The 14,010-nt window shown below is 57.0% G+C and overlaps 1 protein-coding gene across 1 annotated transcript in view; it reads left to right on the top strand.

Moving 5' to 3' along the window:
• Nucleotides 1-10,699, top strand: part of LONP2 (lon peptidase 2, peroxisomal) — a 61,851-nt gene extending 51,152 nt beyond the window's left edge. Inside the window, exons 12-15 of the mRNA XM_036275125.1 lie at nt 2,791-2,933; nt 5,685-5,892; nt 6,326-6,516; nt 10,317-10,699. Coding sequence (XP_036131018.1) covers nt 2,791-2,933; nt 5,685-5,892; nt 6,326-6,516; nt 10,317-10,538 — 764 coding nt within the window. The 3' untranslated portion in view covers nt 10,539-10,699. The remainder of the gene's footprint in view (nt 1-2,790; nt 2,934-5,684; nt 5,893-6,325; nt 6,517-10,316) is intronic.
• Nucleotides 10,700-14,010: the final 3,311 nt, after the last annotated feature.

Below are 14,010 nucleotides of genomic sequence, written 5' to 3'. Positions count from 1 at the left end.
TTGGTCCTCGGGCCAACACTCTAACCACTGAGCCAAATTGGCCAGGGCTATGAATTTTTTTTTTTTTTTTATCCTCACCTAAGGATATTCATCCATCTATCCTCAGACAGAGTGGGAAGAGGAGAGAGAGAGAGAAATATCGACGTGAGAGAGACACATCAATTAGCTGCCTCCCACACAACCTCGACCAGAACAAGGATCGAACCGCAGCCAAGGTATGTTCCCCCAACCAGAATCCAACCCGAGACTCTTTGGTCCGTGGGCCAATGTTCCAACTGCTGAGTCAAACTGGCCAGGGCAACACAGCAGTGATTTTTAAAAGATTCCTTTACAGGTGTGAATGAAATGGATAGTAGGAATGCTGGGGAGAGGGACCAAATTAGTTGGCTATTGTGACAACTCGGGCAGGAAGGGTCATTGTTTATCAAGTTCCTGCTTTGGGCTAGACAATATTCTGAGCATTCTACATGGATTTACTCTTTTAGTCCTCTCAGAACTCTACATAATGGGTGTTTTTAGGCCCATTTTACAGATGAGAAAAAAAATAAGGGGTGATGGAGCAAGACAGGTGAGTCTTAGAAGTCTGTATTAAGTAGTACTCTCTTTTTTTTTAATCCTCACCCAAGGATATTTTTGCATTTATCTTCAGATAGAGTGGGAGGGAGAGAGAGAGAAACATCGATGCGAGAGGGACACATCGACTGGTTGCCTCCTGTGCGCCCCGGACCAGGGCCGGGGACAAACTGCAACCGAGGTATGTGCCCTTGGCCAGAATCGAACCCGGGTCTCACTGGTCTACGGGCCAGTGCTCTGACCGCTGAGTCAAACCGTTCAGGGCTTAAATAGTACTCTAAATATTGACAGATGACTTTCCTGAAAAATCAAACCAATTTATAGTTTCACAAGCAACAGCATTTGAGATCTTCACTTTCTTCCACTTTGCTGTTTGTTATTTCTTGTTTACTAGTTACTTTACTTTGGTAACCAGAAAATGGTGTCCTGCTTTTAATTAAACTTCCCTGCTTCTTGGCGAAATAATCATTTTTTCATATGCGTACTGACGGTTTGTTAAAAGCCGCTGTTGTAGCCCGAGAGAAGGTCCTGGAAGGAGACGTGTCATCCCCGGAGGAGGGTCGAGCAGGGCCCACGTCAGGTCGGGAGGTGAGCTCCTCACGGCTCTGTGGCCTGGCCCGAGGACGGCCATCTGCCTGTGTGTCCGTCCTCGCAGCCAGCCGCCCTCCCCTTGACTCACACTCCAGTTCCCAGGCTGTGTTCTGGTGACGGGGCATTTTGCAGCGCGGCCTCGTCCTGTCTGTTGCATGTTCCCGACACAGCTGCTGCGTCCGATACCTGGAGAAAGCGGCCACCTCTGTACATCAGACGCCGCTCTCCTGCCCCTCCCCCCGCTCGTAGCTCTGAGTTGACCTCTCCCCTTGGAGGGGCTCGAGGTCCTGAAGCACTGGTCACATAACAGGTTGGCTTCCACCCGCCCGCTTCCCTTCCTCCCGTGACAGTGGAGTCCGAGCTGGCAGCGTAGTCGGGGCTCAGAAAACCCCCCACAAAGCACATTGGGCTGGAGAAGCCCACAGCCCTTCCCTGCACCGGCTGACGTCCAGGGACCTCAGGGTGCAGTGACCGAGCAGGGAGTGCCCCTCTGTGCACTGGTGTTGGGGGAACAGTGACACCCGCTTCCTGTCCTGCTCCGAGATCTCACGGAGCCGAGCCGACCACCTGCGACCTTGCCCCGCCGCAGCCGAGGCAGGCGGTGGACAGACGTCTCTGCCCACAGCTGACAGCCCCGCGGCTGCAGGCTCCGGCGGACGGTGCTGTAGGAAGGTGGGACGATCAGTAAGACTTTCTAGAATCGAGAGCGGAACTCTGAAGGATCAGGGGACAAGGCCGATTCTCACAAGAGCCGTGTGGAGACAGGCAGCGAGAGGTGGCCCCACCGCGGCAGGCGGCAGGCGGCAGGAAGTGGCCCGCTGTCCGTGCGGTCCCAGCGTCACGGCCCGTCCGGAGGCGCCCTGGGTGCACACCCGGCTGCAGGCCTCACTCGGGGATGCTCCTAGGTCTTGTGCAGGGGCTGATGTCATTAAACGCAGCCAGTCATCAGTTTTGGAAGGAAGGGGGTTTGTTCGGAATGGAAGAACCGTAGCCAAACTAGAGTCTGTTCAGGTGTGCAGTGCGAGGTGCGTGTGATTATCCACGTTGTGTATCAGACATGCCCTCATCGCTTCCCGCAGGAAGGCTGTGTGACAAAGGTCAGAGCGAGCGTATCCTCAGCACTTCTCGGACCGCGCGGGAGCTGGACGGCAGGGCGAGGGTCAGGCCCTGTCGCCCGGCACTGCCGTTGGATTTATTGCTACTGGAAAATGGTCGTCTTGGAGTTGAGCTGTGTGTGCAAGAGGCATTGCTTATATGGGTTGCGTCGTTTTCAAGTTCATGTTGCCTACCAGGACCCTTGGTGGGACTCCCCTGAAGAGGGGATGGACAGTTTGGGGTCTGCCGACCTGACAGCTGCATCAGCCCTTCGCCCCCCGGCCTCTGAAGGCGGGGCAGCACCCTGTCCTTGTCCCAGGAGCATAACCTCAGAGAGAAGGCAGGCGAGGACCTGCCTCCTGGAGCACCCTTCCCTGGGGACAGGGACGCACGGGCCCTCGCGCACCGGCTGCACCCCGAGTCCCAGGTGCCCAGGGGCTGGACGGGTGACGTCCCTGCCTCTGCCTCACTTACTGCCACTGAGTCGTCGGCCGGCAAGTCTGAGTTTCTAAATACAGTTTTCTCTCTCAGGGAGCAGGGAACACATCTTAGAAGACACGAAACGCGAGTCCCTCAGTGACACTGCCGACTTGGCCCTCCCCCCAGAGATGCCAATTCTGATCGACTTCCACGCCCTGAAGGACATCCTGGGGCCCCCGATGTACGAGATGGAGGTGAGGCGCACCGTGAGGAGACCTCCGCTCTCTGCAGTGCTTACGGGCGGGGAGAAGCCGGACTGGTGCGCGGGGGGCTTTTGTCTTAGTCTCAGGCCGTGCTTGGGGTTTGGTACAGGCTCCCGGTCCGGTGCTGCTGACGCAGGACACGGGCGGCCCCGAGCAGGTCCTCTGCTCTGGGACAGCTCCCCGGACCAGGTTTGTCCTTCGTGCAGGGAGAGCGTGGGCAGGAGTCCTGGGACACAGGCCGCATGTTCCCAGGGTGGTGTTAGGGACCCTCTTTGGCTTAAATGTCTGTGTTACCCCGAAAGTGGAGGGGCAGGGCCTGTCACTCCAGAGTCTCACCAGCAGAGAAGCGGCCGGGCAGATCAGGAGAGAGGTCAGCGCTGGGAGGGGTGGACAGCGGCCCTGAGCCGGCAGCTGCCATGTCTGCGTCCGAGCGGGACCTGCCAGACTTGCTGAGGTCCCGCCGGGGAGAGGGACAGGTGGGTGGGGGACGAGGGGAGGTGGAGGCACCCGCGTGCAGGCATGTGGACTGCAGGTCTGGGGTCAGAGCACAGACCTAGGCGGAGGTGCAGACTCGAGTTGGCAGGAAGCACAGCACAGTTAGAGCCCCCGCGCTGCTGAGGTCCCCACAGGGGGAAGGGCAGGTACCTGGGAGCACTGGGATCAGGGAGACGGGCTGAGAGGGACGAGCTGCTGGCTCAGGAGAGCCCGTGTTTGCTGCCAGTGTGGGCTGGCAGGGAGCGGTGGCTGGTGGCCGTGGACAGGGGAGGGGAGGGCGGAGGTGGAATCAGTGGGCAGCTCTTCAGAGCTGTGGCTGAGGGCGGTGCAGGACGGCGTGGCCGTGGCAACGCCGAAGGAGACCATCTCCAAGTAGAAACATCTGCGGGTCCGGAGGACCCAGGCGAGCGGGACGCTGCGGGAGGGGGAGCTGGCACCCAGACTGGGACGTCCGGGAAAGGATGGTGGGTGGACGATGGAGACGGGCAGGAACGCTGGGCTCTCGCAGGGCACGGTCCGCAGGGCCGCACAGCCAGCAAAGCCGGTGCGTGTGCAGAGTGCTCGTGGTGGGTGAGCTGTCGGGGAGGCGGAGAGCATCCTGGGCAGACTGCCTCTCACCCCCGCGGTGGAGTCCAGGAGTCCTCCTCGGCGTGCCAGCCTCTCAGGCAAAGCCAGGTGCGGGGGCCGGCAGAGTGCAGACGCCCCCATGCCCAGCGGCGCCATGGTAGTGAGCACCTGCCCGCCCGCCCGGTCTCCGCACGCCAGGGCCTCAGCGGTGCCCCTCAGGCCAGGCTGGGGCTCTCTGGTACTGCCCTGGGGCCAGGGGCTCCAGCACCCTCCGAGGGGAACGGGACCTGCCCTCCCTCCGCACATGCTACCGAAACATCCACGACTGGAAATCCTGTGTCCATGCCGTCCGGGCTGAGGGTCTGGGCACGGAGCTGAGGGAGCCGTCCGGGCTGAGGGCCTCGGCACAGAGCTCAGGGAGCCGTCCGGGCTGAGGGTCTGGGCACGGAGCTGAGGGAGCCGTCCGGGCTGAGGGTCTGGGCACGGAGCTGAGGGAGCCGTCCGGGCTGAGGGTCTGGGCACGGAGCTGAGGGAGCCGTCCGGGCTGAGGGTCTGGGCTGAGGGTCTGGGCACAGAGCTGAGGGAGCCGTCCGGGCTGAGGGCCTCGGCACGGAGCTGAGGGAGCCGTCCAAGCCGTCCGGGCTGAGGGTCTCGGCACAGAGCTGAGGGACAGCTGCTGTGTGACAAGGCAGGGGCGTGAGCAGGGGGACACTGCGGGCAGCCAACCACACGGGGCTGCGTTTACGTGGGGCCTATTGTCCTGGAAAGAAGGCCACAGAGTTACCGGGTCCCAGGCACCTGCCGGCCCCTCCTCACCCCTGTCCCAGCCCCAGACAGGGCCCGGAGCTGCTCTCCCGTGTCCTGCAGCCTAGAAGCTTCCATGCTGCCACCCGGCACTTTGGAGAAATCATGGAGATCAGAATTTCCCCCACCTGCTCCCCTCGGGAAAGGAGTGGGCGCCAGCAGCTGAGCCCCGTGCCTAGCAGCTCAGTGCCAGCCGGCTGCTCCGCGCGGGGCCCGCGGCGGTCTGGCTTCAGGATGGCTGGGGGACGGCTCAGCGCCCTGACCCGGCAGCGTCTGCGGCACAGGTGTGGCGGCCCAGAGGGACAGTCCTTAGGACTGCTTTCCACTGTTGCTGTTTCATGACTTGCTCTGTTCACCGGTTTGGCTCCTCAGCGAGGCCCGACCCCGGGAGTGACGCCGTCTGCCACGGCAGTGAGCGCCCGGGGAGGGCGTGGGCCCCAGGAAGTGGGCTTCGTGTCTGTCGCAGTAACAGCAGAGGAGCAGAGAAGGGAACCTGAGGGGTCCGACGTGCACCGTCCGCGCCCCGGAGCGCACACTTCCTGAATGCGGGTTACGAGGGCTCTGCGTTCTGAGACAGGCACGGGAGCACAGGAAGTCGGGGTCTGGAGTCTCTACAGATAGCGCAGCCTGGTGGTGACAGTGGGTGTGCCCCGAAGATGAGGGGATGTGTACGATGTGCCCTAGGGAGCCCAGCTCAGTTCTCCTAGGGCAGAACGACTTCTGATAAATGCACAGAGGAAGCTCCGCTTTCTCCAGGCAGAACGCCAGCCAGTCGTTAAGTGTGACCCCCAGTCTGTGCAGAGCAGGGGTCCTGGGGCGGGTCCGTCAGCCCGGCCAGCCTGAGCTCTTCGCTGCCTACCCTCCTCCACTCTGCAGGTGTCTGAGCGCCTGAGTCAGCCGGGAGTGGCCATAGGGCTGGCGTGGACGCCCTTAGGCGGGGAGATCATGTTCGTGGAGGCGAGCCGAATGGAGGGCGAGGGCCAGCTGACGCTGACCGGCCAGCTGGGGGACGTCATGAAGGAGTCCGCCCACCTCGCCATCAGCTGGCTCCGCAGCAACGCCAAGAGGTTCCACCTGACTACCGGTGAGCGCGCAGGCGCCAGCGGGGGGCACGCGGGGCCGAGGCCTGCAGCCCACAGCCTCTCGGGCCACGGCCGGGACCCGGGGCCTGCAGCCCACAGCCTCTCGGACCACGGCCGGGACCCGGGGCCTGCAGCGCACAGCCTCTCGGGCCACGGCTGGGACTGGACGCGCTGTGGGTCAGCTGGCGGACTCTGGTCCTGGAGCCCTGGAGACACCAGCTCCCACCTCAGGGCCGTCTGTTTTGTTTTACTCCCACTCGGAACAGAAGGCGCGGCTCTTCCAGACCCCACTCGGGCCGCGCTGTCTAGTAATGTTCTGAAAGAGTCCTTCACCCAAAACATTCTGTTTTTTCATTGCTTTGATTTTCTCTTTTAAGAGAAAAAGAAAACAGGTTTAATTTTTCTACACTGAAATCCTATTTTTCCCTTGTAAAGCTTCTGGAAGTTTCGATCTTCTCGACAACACAGACATCCACCTGCACTTCCCAGCTGGAGCCGTCACAAAAGACGGGCCGTCCGCGGGGGTCACCATCGTGACCTGCCTCGCTTCCCTGTTCAGCGGGCAGCTGGTGCGCTCGGACGTGGCCATGACCGGGGAGATCACGCTGCGCGGCCTGGTTCTGCCCGTGAGTGCGAGCTGCTGTGCAGATGCCTTGCCTGTTACTGTGGAGTTTTTAATAGTTGTATTTAAATTTAAAATAGTGGTTTGCTTTCTTCCTATGAATATCTTAGTTTTAAAATAGCTATAATTCATATTTTTAAGTTTTGATCAAATTCAAAAACAAAACAGTTCTTCCTATGTTTCTTCTACTAAGAACGAGGACTTGCTAAGGGAAACGAATCAGTCTTGTCGTCAGTAGTATCAGCTACTTAGGTGAAGGTCTGCTCCAGTTAGCACAGTGTTAACTACACAGCACAGGCATAAAACAGGACCAGAGAGCGCCGGTGTGGCTCAGTGGACTGAGCGTCCTCCCAGGGACTGTGAGCACCGGCCCGGGTTTGGGCTCGATCCCCAGTAGGGGGCGTGCAGGAGGCAGCAGATCAATGTTTCTGTTTCACATCCACGTTTCAATCTTTCTCCCTTCCTCACTCTAAAAAAAATCAACAGAAAAAATAATATAGGAGTTGTCCTGGCTAGTGTTGCTCCGTGGTTAGTGTCAGCCTGAGGCCCAAAGGGTCACAGGTTGGATCCCCAGCCCTGGTTGGGGTCATGTGGGAAGCACCCAATCGATGTGTGTGTCTCTCTCTCTCACTCTCCCTCCCTCCGTCCCTCTCTTCCGCTCTATCTAAAAATCAATGGGAAAATATTCTCAGGTGAGGAGCAACAACAATTAAATAGGGGAGGAGCTACTGGGAAACTGTAAGCGCAGCTCTTACCGCCGGGCCCTCCTGGGAGGCCACCTGCCCTACAGGTAATGAGATTGCTCGAGCTGGTAGATCTGCAGGAAAATGAGCACTGCAGCCCTGGCCGGTTGCTCAGTGGTTAGAGCGTCGGCCTGGGGACCAGTGAGTCGCAGGTTCGATTCCCGTCAAGGGCACGTGCCTCGGTTGCGGTTGGTCCCCAGCCCTGGTCGGGGTCATGCAGGAGGCAGCCAGTTGATGTGTCTCTCTCACATCGATGTTTCTCTCTCTCTCCCTGCACTCTATCTGAAGATAAATGGAAAAATATCCTCGGGTGAGGATCAGAAAAAAGAGAGCACTGTAAAATAGCAACGGCGGTCAAGACTCACCATGTGCAGTTGCTAACTTTTGAAAAAAAGCTGCACACCTGGGCCCATATCTTAGCTCATAGCAACACTGACAGAGACATGGCCCGGGAGGGTAGGCGTGAAGCCACGGTCGCCTGCGCCCGTGCACAGCGCTGCGGCGGGTCATAGCAGATGAGGGGACGGAGTGTCCCGTGCACAGCGCTGCGGCGGGTCATAGCAGATGAGGGGCGGAGTGTCCTGTGCTCTGGGAGTCTCTCCACTTGACGAGTGATAGTAGGCAGGTCGTCAGGCCACGGACGCACCGATGAAGACCCGTGCTCGGCACAAGCAGGTCAGGGTCTAGGCCCGTCCGCCACAACACGCCGGGTCTGCTCTGGCAGCGGCCTCCTTCCCTCGCCTGGCGCCTGGGAGGGAGGGAGGGAGGGAGGGGCGGCAGCAATGCCAGCTGTGCCCTAGAGCAGACGAGCTCGGGCTTCCCGACCTGGCCTGCTTTCCCAGGTCAAGGAGTGGGCGGACTGATGGAGGAACAAAGGGGAAACATTCTGACCCGCAAAAAGGGGGGAGTCGATGTTGGCAGTTCAGCCAGCTTCTGGGAGCTAGAAGTGTCCTGGTCACAGGGCTGGAGGGAGGCAGCCTTCCCAGCTGGAACCTGGAAGGAGCTTAGCCCAGGAGCAGGAAGGAGGCGGGAGAAAAGCCAGGGCATCGCGGGCGTCTTCGGCCCAGCGGCCGCCCACCCGTCCGGCTCCGAGCAGAGGCCAAGTTATTAAAAAAAATTCAGTCTGGCAGATCCAGCATCTGACTCACAGGGGTCTAGTGACAGACACTGGACGAGGACAGATCGTCCAGCGAGCACTGGGACCTCCCTCCGGCTGTCTTCAGCTCGAAGGGCCTTCCCGGGCAGGAGAACGGTTCCATCCTAGTGACTTGTGGACCCCCGAGGAGAGAGCCCTCCCCCGTCTCGCCAGTGACCCAGGCGTGCAGGGGAAGCCCATCCAGCTCCGTGCCGCACCGCCCTGTCCGCCGTGCACGCGGGGGCTCCATCCACCTGCTCTCTGCAGGGCCTGGGGAGCCCTGGAAGAGGACAGCAGTGGGTGCGGTGAGCAGACCAGCCGCTGCCGCTGCTTTGGTTCCCGTGGCTTGTGAAGACTTTCCTACCGGGTCACACGACTCCTCCAACTTGGTTCTTCGTTCTCAGTGAACGCTGGCTCTTCGGGGTCTTTTGTGGTTCCGTATACATTTTTGGAATATTAGTTCTAGTTCTGTGAAATCTGCCAGAACTATCTTGATTGCATTGAATCTGTAGATTGCTTTAGGTAGTATGGACATTCCATTGTAAATCCTTTATGTGGTATATCACATTTACTGATTTGTGGATATTGTATCGACTTCGCATCCCCAGAATAAATCCCATTTGGTCATGGTGTGTAGACTTTTAAATATATTGCTGGATCTGGTTTGCTAATATTTTGTGGAGGATGTTTTAGCATCTGTGTTCATCAGTACTGGTCTGTAATTTTCTTTCTTTGTAGTGTCTTTACCTGGTTTTGGAATTAGGATGATGCTGCCCCGTAAAATGTGCTTCAGGGTCTTCCCTCCTCTTGAGCATTTTGGAACAGTTTGAGAAGGACAGGTGTCAGTTCTTTTTGAATATGTGGCAAAATTCACCTGTAAAGCCATCCAGTCCAGGACTTGTGTTTGTTGGGAGTTTTTTTTATTACTGCTTCAATTTCACTAGTTGTAATTGTCTATTCAGATCCTCTGATTCCGTTTTGGAAGATTGTATGTTTTTAGGAATTTATCCATTTGGTCCAGACTGTCCAATTTATTGGCATACATGATATTTTCTTATAATCCTTGTATTTCTATGGTGTCAGTTGGTACTTCTCTTTCGTTTCTGATTTTCTTTGGGTCCTCACTCTTTTTTTCTTGAAGAGTTTGGTTAAAGGTGTATCAGTCTTGTTTATCTTTTCAGAGAACCATTCTTGGTTTCATTGATGTTTTGTACTTTAATTTTTTTATTTTCCATTTATTTCTGCTCTGATCTTTTTCTTTCTTCCATTCACTTTGGACTTTGTTGTTCTTTTTCGAGTTCCTTTAGGTGTAAAGTTAGATTGAGGTTTGTCTTACTTGAGGTAGGCCTGTAATGCTATGAATTTCCCTCTTAGGATTGCTTTTGTCGTGTCCTGTAGATTTTGGATTGTGTTCTCATTTTCATTTGTTTCAAGGTGTCTTTTGAGTTCCTCCTTGAATTCATTAACCATTCATTATTTAGTACCATGTTGTTTAGCCTCCGTGTCTGTGTCTTTTAGTTTTGTGGACATCTGTCAAAGCACAGAGCCGAGGTGGCGGGGACCTGTCTTCACTGGTGGCACGGCGGCCCCGGCACCCAGCTGAGCTCTGTAGGGACGGAGTCTGGTCAGACAGCACAGCTTCCCGAGTCCGCCCAGGACGAGCTGTGGCTGCAGCGCAGGCTGGGGGTGCAGACCTTCGCAGCACAGACAGGAACCGTGTTCAGGAGAGGTGCCGCCCGGCAGCAGACTAAACTCCCCCCGCGGAAAGATCTAATGTAACACCAACTGCAATGAAAACAACTCACGATTTGCTAACCTTTTTAGTAGCTTTCCTAGCTCATGGTGCGCAGAACGGAAGATGATGCGCTGTGTTCAAGGGGGGGCGGGCTTTCTTCCACAGCCCCAGTAACTCGTCCTTCCTCCCAGGTGGGCGGGATCAAGGACAAAGTGCTGGCCGCACACAGAGCAGGGCTGAAGCGGATCATCATTCCTCAGAGGAACGAGAAAGACCTTGAAGAAATCCCGGGCCACGTGCGGCAGGATCTCAGCTTCATCACCGCCAGCTGCCTGGACGAGGTCCTTAACGCCGCTTTCGACGGCGGCTTCGCCGTCAAGGCCAGACCTGGTCTCTTAAACAGCAAGCTGTAGGCTCGGCTCAGCGTCTCAGGACCCTGAGCTCTGCAGTGCCCCAGGTACTGCAGGGTGGACCTTTCACAACAGTCGAGTTAGCAAAACATCCCTTCGCTCGTGAACATAATCGCAGCAGTCACGAAACTCACCCAAACGGTGGCTCATGTTTATTATAGAAACGTTAATTTAATAAAGTGTAACGATTAAATTCTTTCGTTTTCATGGCATCGTCACTGCCCCCGAAACGCAGAGCGCTGGCGGCAGCCTGCCGGTGCCCCGGGACCCGTGAGGAAGGTCGGTCCCCCGGCCACCGCGCCCTGGGGAGTCACACCGCGGCCCCGTGGCTGTGGGCCCCGCACACGCCGTGGCCAGGCGAGTGAGCTGTGCGGCCTCCACAGCCAGCACGGGCCCCTCCGGCGGAGGGAAGCAGCGTCGCGACGGGGCAGGCAGAGCAGCATGTTCGCACCCAGCCCGCGAACACGCTGGCCCTGGACGTCCGTCACCCCAGAAGGCCCGGTCCCCGGAGGAGGGCTCGCTGTCCTGACCCCTGCCATCTCCCTTTGGTCCTCTCCTCCCATAGCTCACCAGGGAGTGGGCACCAGGGGTCAGGCTGGGCGACGTCCTGGGTCCTAGCTGTCCGTACCGGTAAACGCAGGCTGCGGTCCAGTCATGTGCTCATGAAGATGGCCAGCCTGCAGAGCTAAACAGCTTCGGACAGTGTCTAGTGATGGGCTTCAGGACTCGTTTCAAGCTGTGAGACCAGCTCTAGGACACTGGGGATTCCTCGGGGGAGGGGTCTGCGAGTTACCAGAGGCTGCGCTCAGACCCGCTAGGAAGGTCTGAGGTTCTGGGAGGACAAGTCCCAGTCCAGAGCCCGCTGTGGCCGGTGGGAGGCACCAGGGGACCCGACTGCCTCGGGGAGGGGAGACGGCCTGCTTGTCCAGCCGCCCGGGGCGCGGTTCCCACCCACCAGCGTCCCCCACACCCGGCGCGGGACGGCTCTCCCAGTGCCCGCAGCCTGCACTTGAGTTCAGGGAAGACGGGCTGCACATGACACCAACTGTCTGACCCGTTTCTCCAGCACTGCTTCTAATTTAGCTTTTTTGTTCACTTACTCTCTTTTATTGCAGCAAAACAACACAATTTACCATTTTAACCATGTTACAGTTATAATCAGGGACAGAAACTACATTCTCAATATTGTGCAGCCATCACCACTATCTGTATCCAAACCGTTCACCATTTTCACGTGATACCAATGGGCAGTGAGTCCCCTGCACCCCGACCGTCACTGCACGTTGTCACCTGATACCAATGGGCAGTGAGTCCCCTGCACCCTGACCGTCACACTGCGCATTGTCACCCGATACCAATGGGCAGTGAGTCCCCTGCACCCCGACCGTCACACTGCGCGTTGTCACCCGATACCAATGGGCAGTGAGTCCCCTGCACCCCGACCGTCACACTGCGTGTTGTCACCCGATACCAATGGGCAGTGAGTCCCCTTCACCCCCGACCGTCACTGCGCTTTGTCACCTGATACCAATGGGCAGTGAGTCCCCTTCACCCCGACCGTCACTGCACGTTGTCACCCGATACCAATGGGCAGTGAGTCCCCTTCACCCCCGACCGTCACTGCGCTTTGTCACCTGATACCAATGGGCAGTGAGTCCCCTTCACCCCGACCGTCACTGCGCTTTGTCACCCGATACCAATGGGCAGTGAGTCCCTTTCACCCCCGACCGTCACTGCACGTTGTCACCCGATACCAATGGGCAGTGAGTCCCCTGCACCCCCGACCGTCACTGCACGTTGTCACCCGATACCAATGGGCAGTGAGTCCCCTTCACCCCGACCGTCACTGCACGTTGTCACCCAATACCAATGGGCAGTGAGTCCCCTGTACCCCCGACCGTCACTGCGCTTTGTCACCTGATACCAATGGGCAGTGAGTCCCCTGTACCCCGACCGTCACTGCGCTTTGTCACCCGATACCAATGGGCAGTGAGTCCCCTGTACCCCCGACTGTCTCTGCGCTTTGTCACCTGATACCAATGGGCAGTGAGTCCCCTGCACCCCCGACTGTCACTGCGCTTTGTCACCCGATACCAATGGGCAGTGAGTCCCCTGTACCCCGACCGTCACTGCGCTTTGTCACCTGATACCAATGGGCAGTGAGTCCCCTGTACCCCGACCGTCACTGCGCTTTGTCACCCGATACCAATGGGCAGTGAGTTCCCTGCACCCCCGACCATCACTGCGCGTCACGGTCGAGCATGCGCACTGGTGGCAATGCAGGTGTCAGACTGGCAGCGCACGCAGAGTTGTCTCCGTGACACCGCCCACGGGTCCCCGTAACTCACACGACTACATACCCTGAGCTCAGCCTCTGCTGACCTCACTCTAACTCCAACACGCAGGCCGACTGGCCCCAGGTGTCCGGTTTGATCCAGGGGTTGGTTGGTTGTTCATCTGGGTCCTTCTCCCGCTCCAGACACTGAATGGCATAAAGTTCCATTCGGAGAATCACTGCAGATGTCCCTGGTCTGCAGAGCTGAGCTCCTGAGGAGGGGGGGGCGGGACTAGGACTGGAAGTCAGACATGTCATAACTACAATCACTGAGAGCAGAAGAATGTGTCCCCGACAGCCACTGACACATGGACACATTCAATGACAAATTTGAGAGCGTTAGGGCAAGAGGACCGAGTCAGAGTGTCACCTCCCTTCCCCGCTACAATCCCTGGAAGAAACACCCAGACACCAGAAAAAGGGCAGGAGCATCAATGGAGAAAGCGGAACGCTGAGTCTACAAAGGTTTCAGAGCGACACCTAGATCAAAGTCAAGTGGACAGGCTCTGGCTCCACAGCATCACCCCTGCAGGCCACGCCTGTGAAGGAAGCGCAGAAAACATCCATTAAACGGGCAGCCTCTAGCTGTCGAACACAAACTTTACTCTCTCAATTTGCATAAATCAGCAAACTATGAGGTAACAATCAAATGGAAAATCATTCACATGGTTACTTGAAACACTGTCCTTTGAAACCTCCGGGAAACAATGATAAAAGTATTAAGACCTTAAAAAAAAAAAGACCCCAAGAATATCAGAAAACATAGAATGGTCACAGGTTATTTATAAATAGCTAAAAAAATTTTCCTGGACAAAGCAACTAAGTACCCAACATCAGGAAACTGGCTAAAATTAGTCAATCCTCACAGAATGTACCCAGAATGGAGTTTTTCCAAGATTGTTAAAGCGATGAAATGTTTAGGAGGTGAGGGGGTTACATAATGGCATTACCTAAAATCACATGATTTCAAACTAAATGTGTCAGCACATGTAAATACACATAAAGGACTAGAAAAATACAAGTATTTCGTCATCTCTGGGTAGGTTAAGTTACAGATCTCCACTGTGTGAGCCATTTTCTAATTTCCGAAGTCTTTTAGTATTTTAAAAACAAGGTGATATCACTCTGCAAATCAATTCG

This window comes from Molossus molossus, unplaced genomic scaffold, assembly GCF_014108415.1.
Source record: "Molossus molossus isolate mMolMol1 unplaced genomic scaffold, mMolMol1.p scaffold_m16_p_21, whole genome shotgun sequence".
Classification (NCBI taxonomy): domain Eukaryota; kingdom Metazoa; phylum Chordata; class Mammalia; order Chiroptera; family Molossidae; genus Molossus; species Molossus molossus.
The sequence above is the reverse complement of the archived record's forward strand: the minus strand, read 5'-3'. Positions and strand labels throughout refer to the sequence as shown.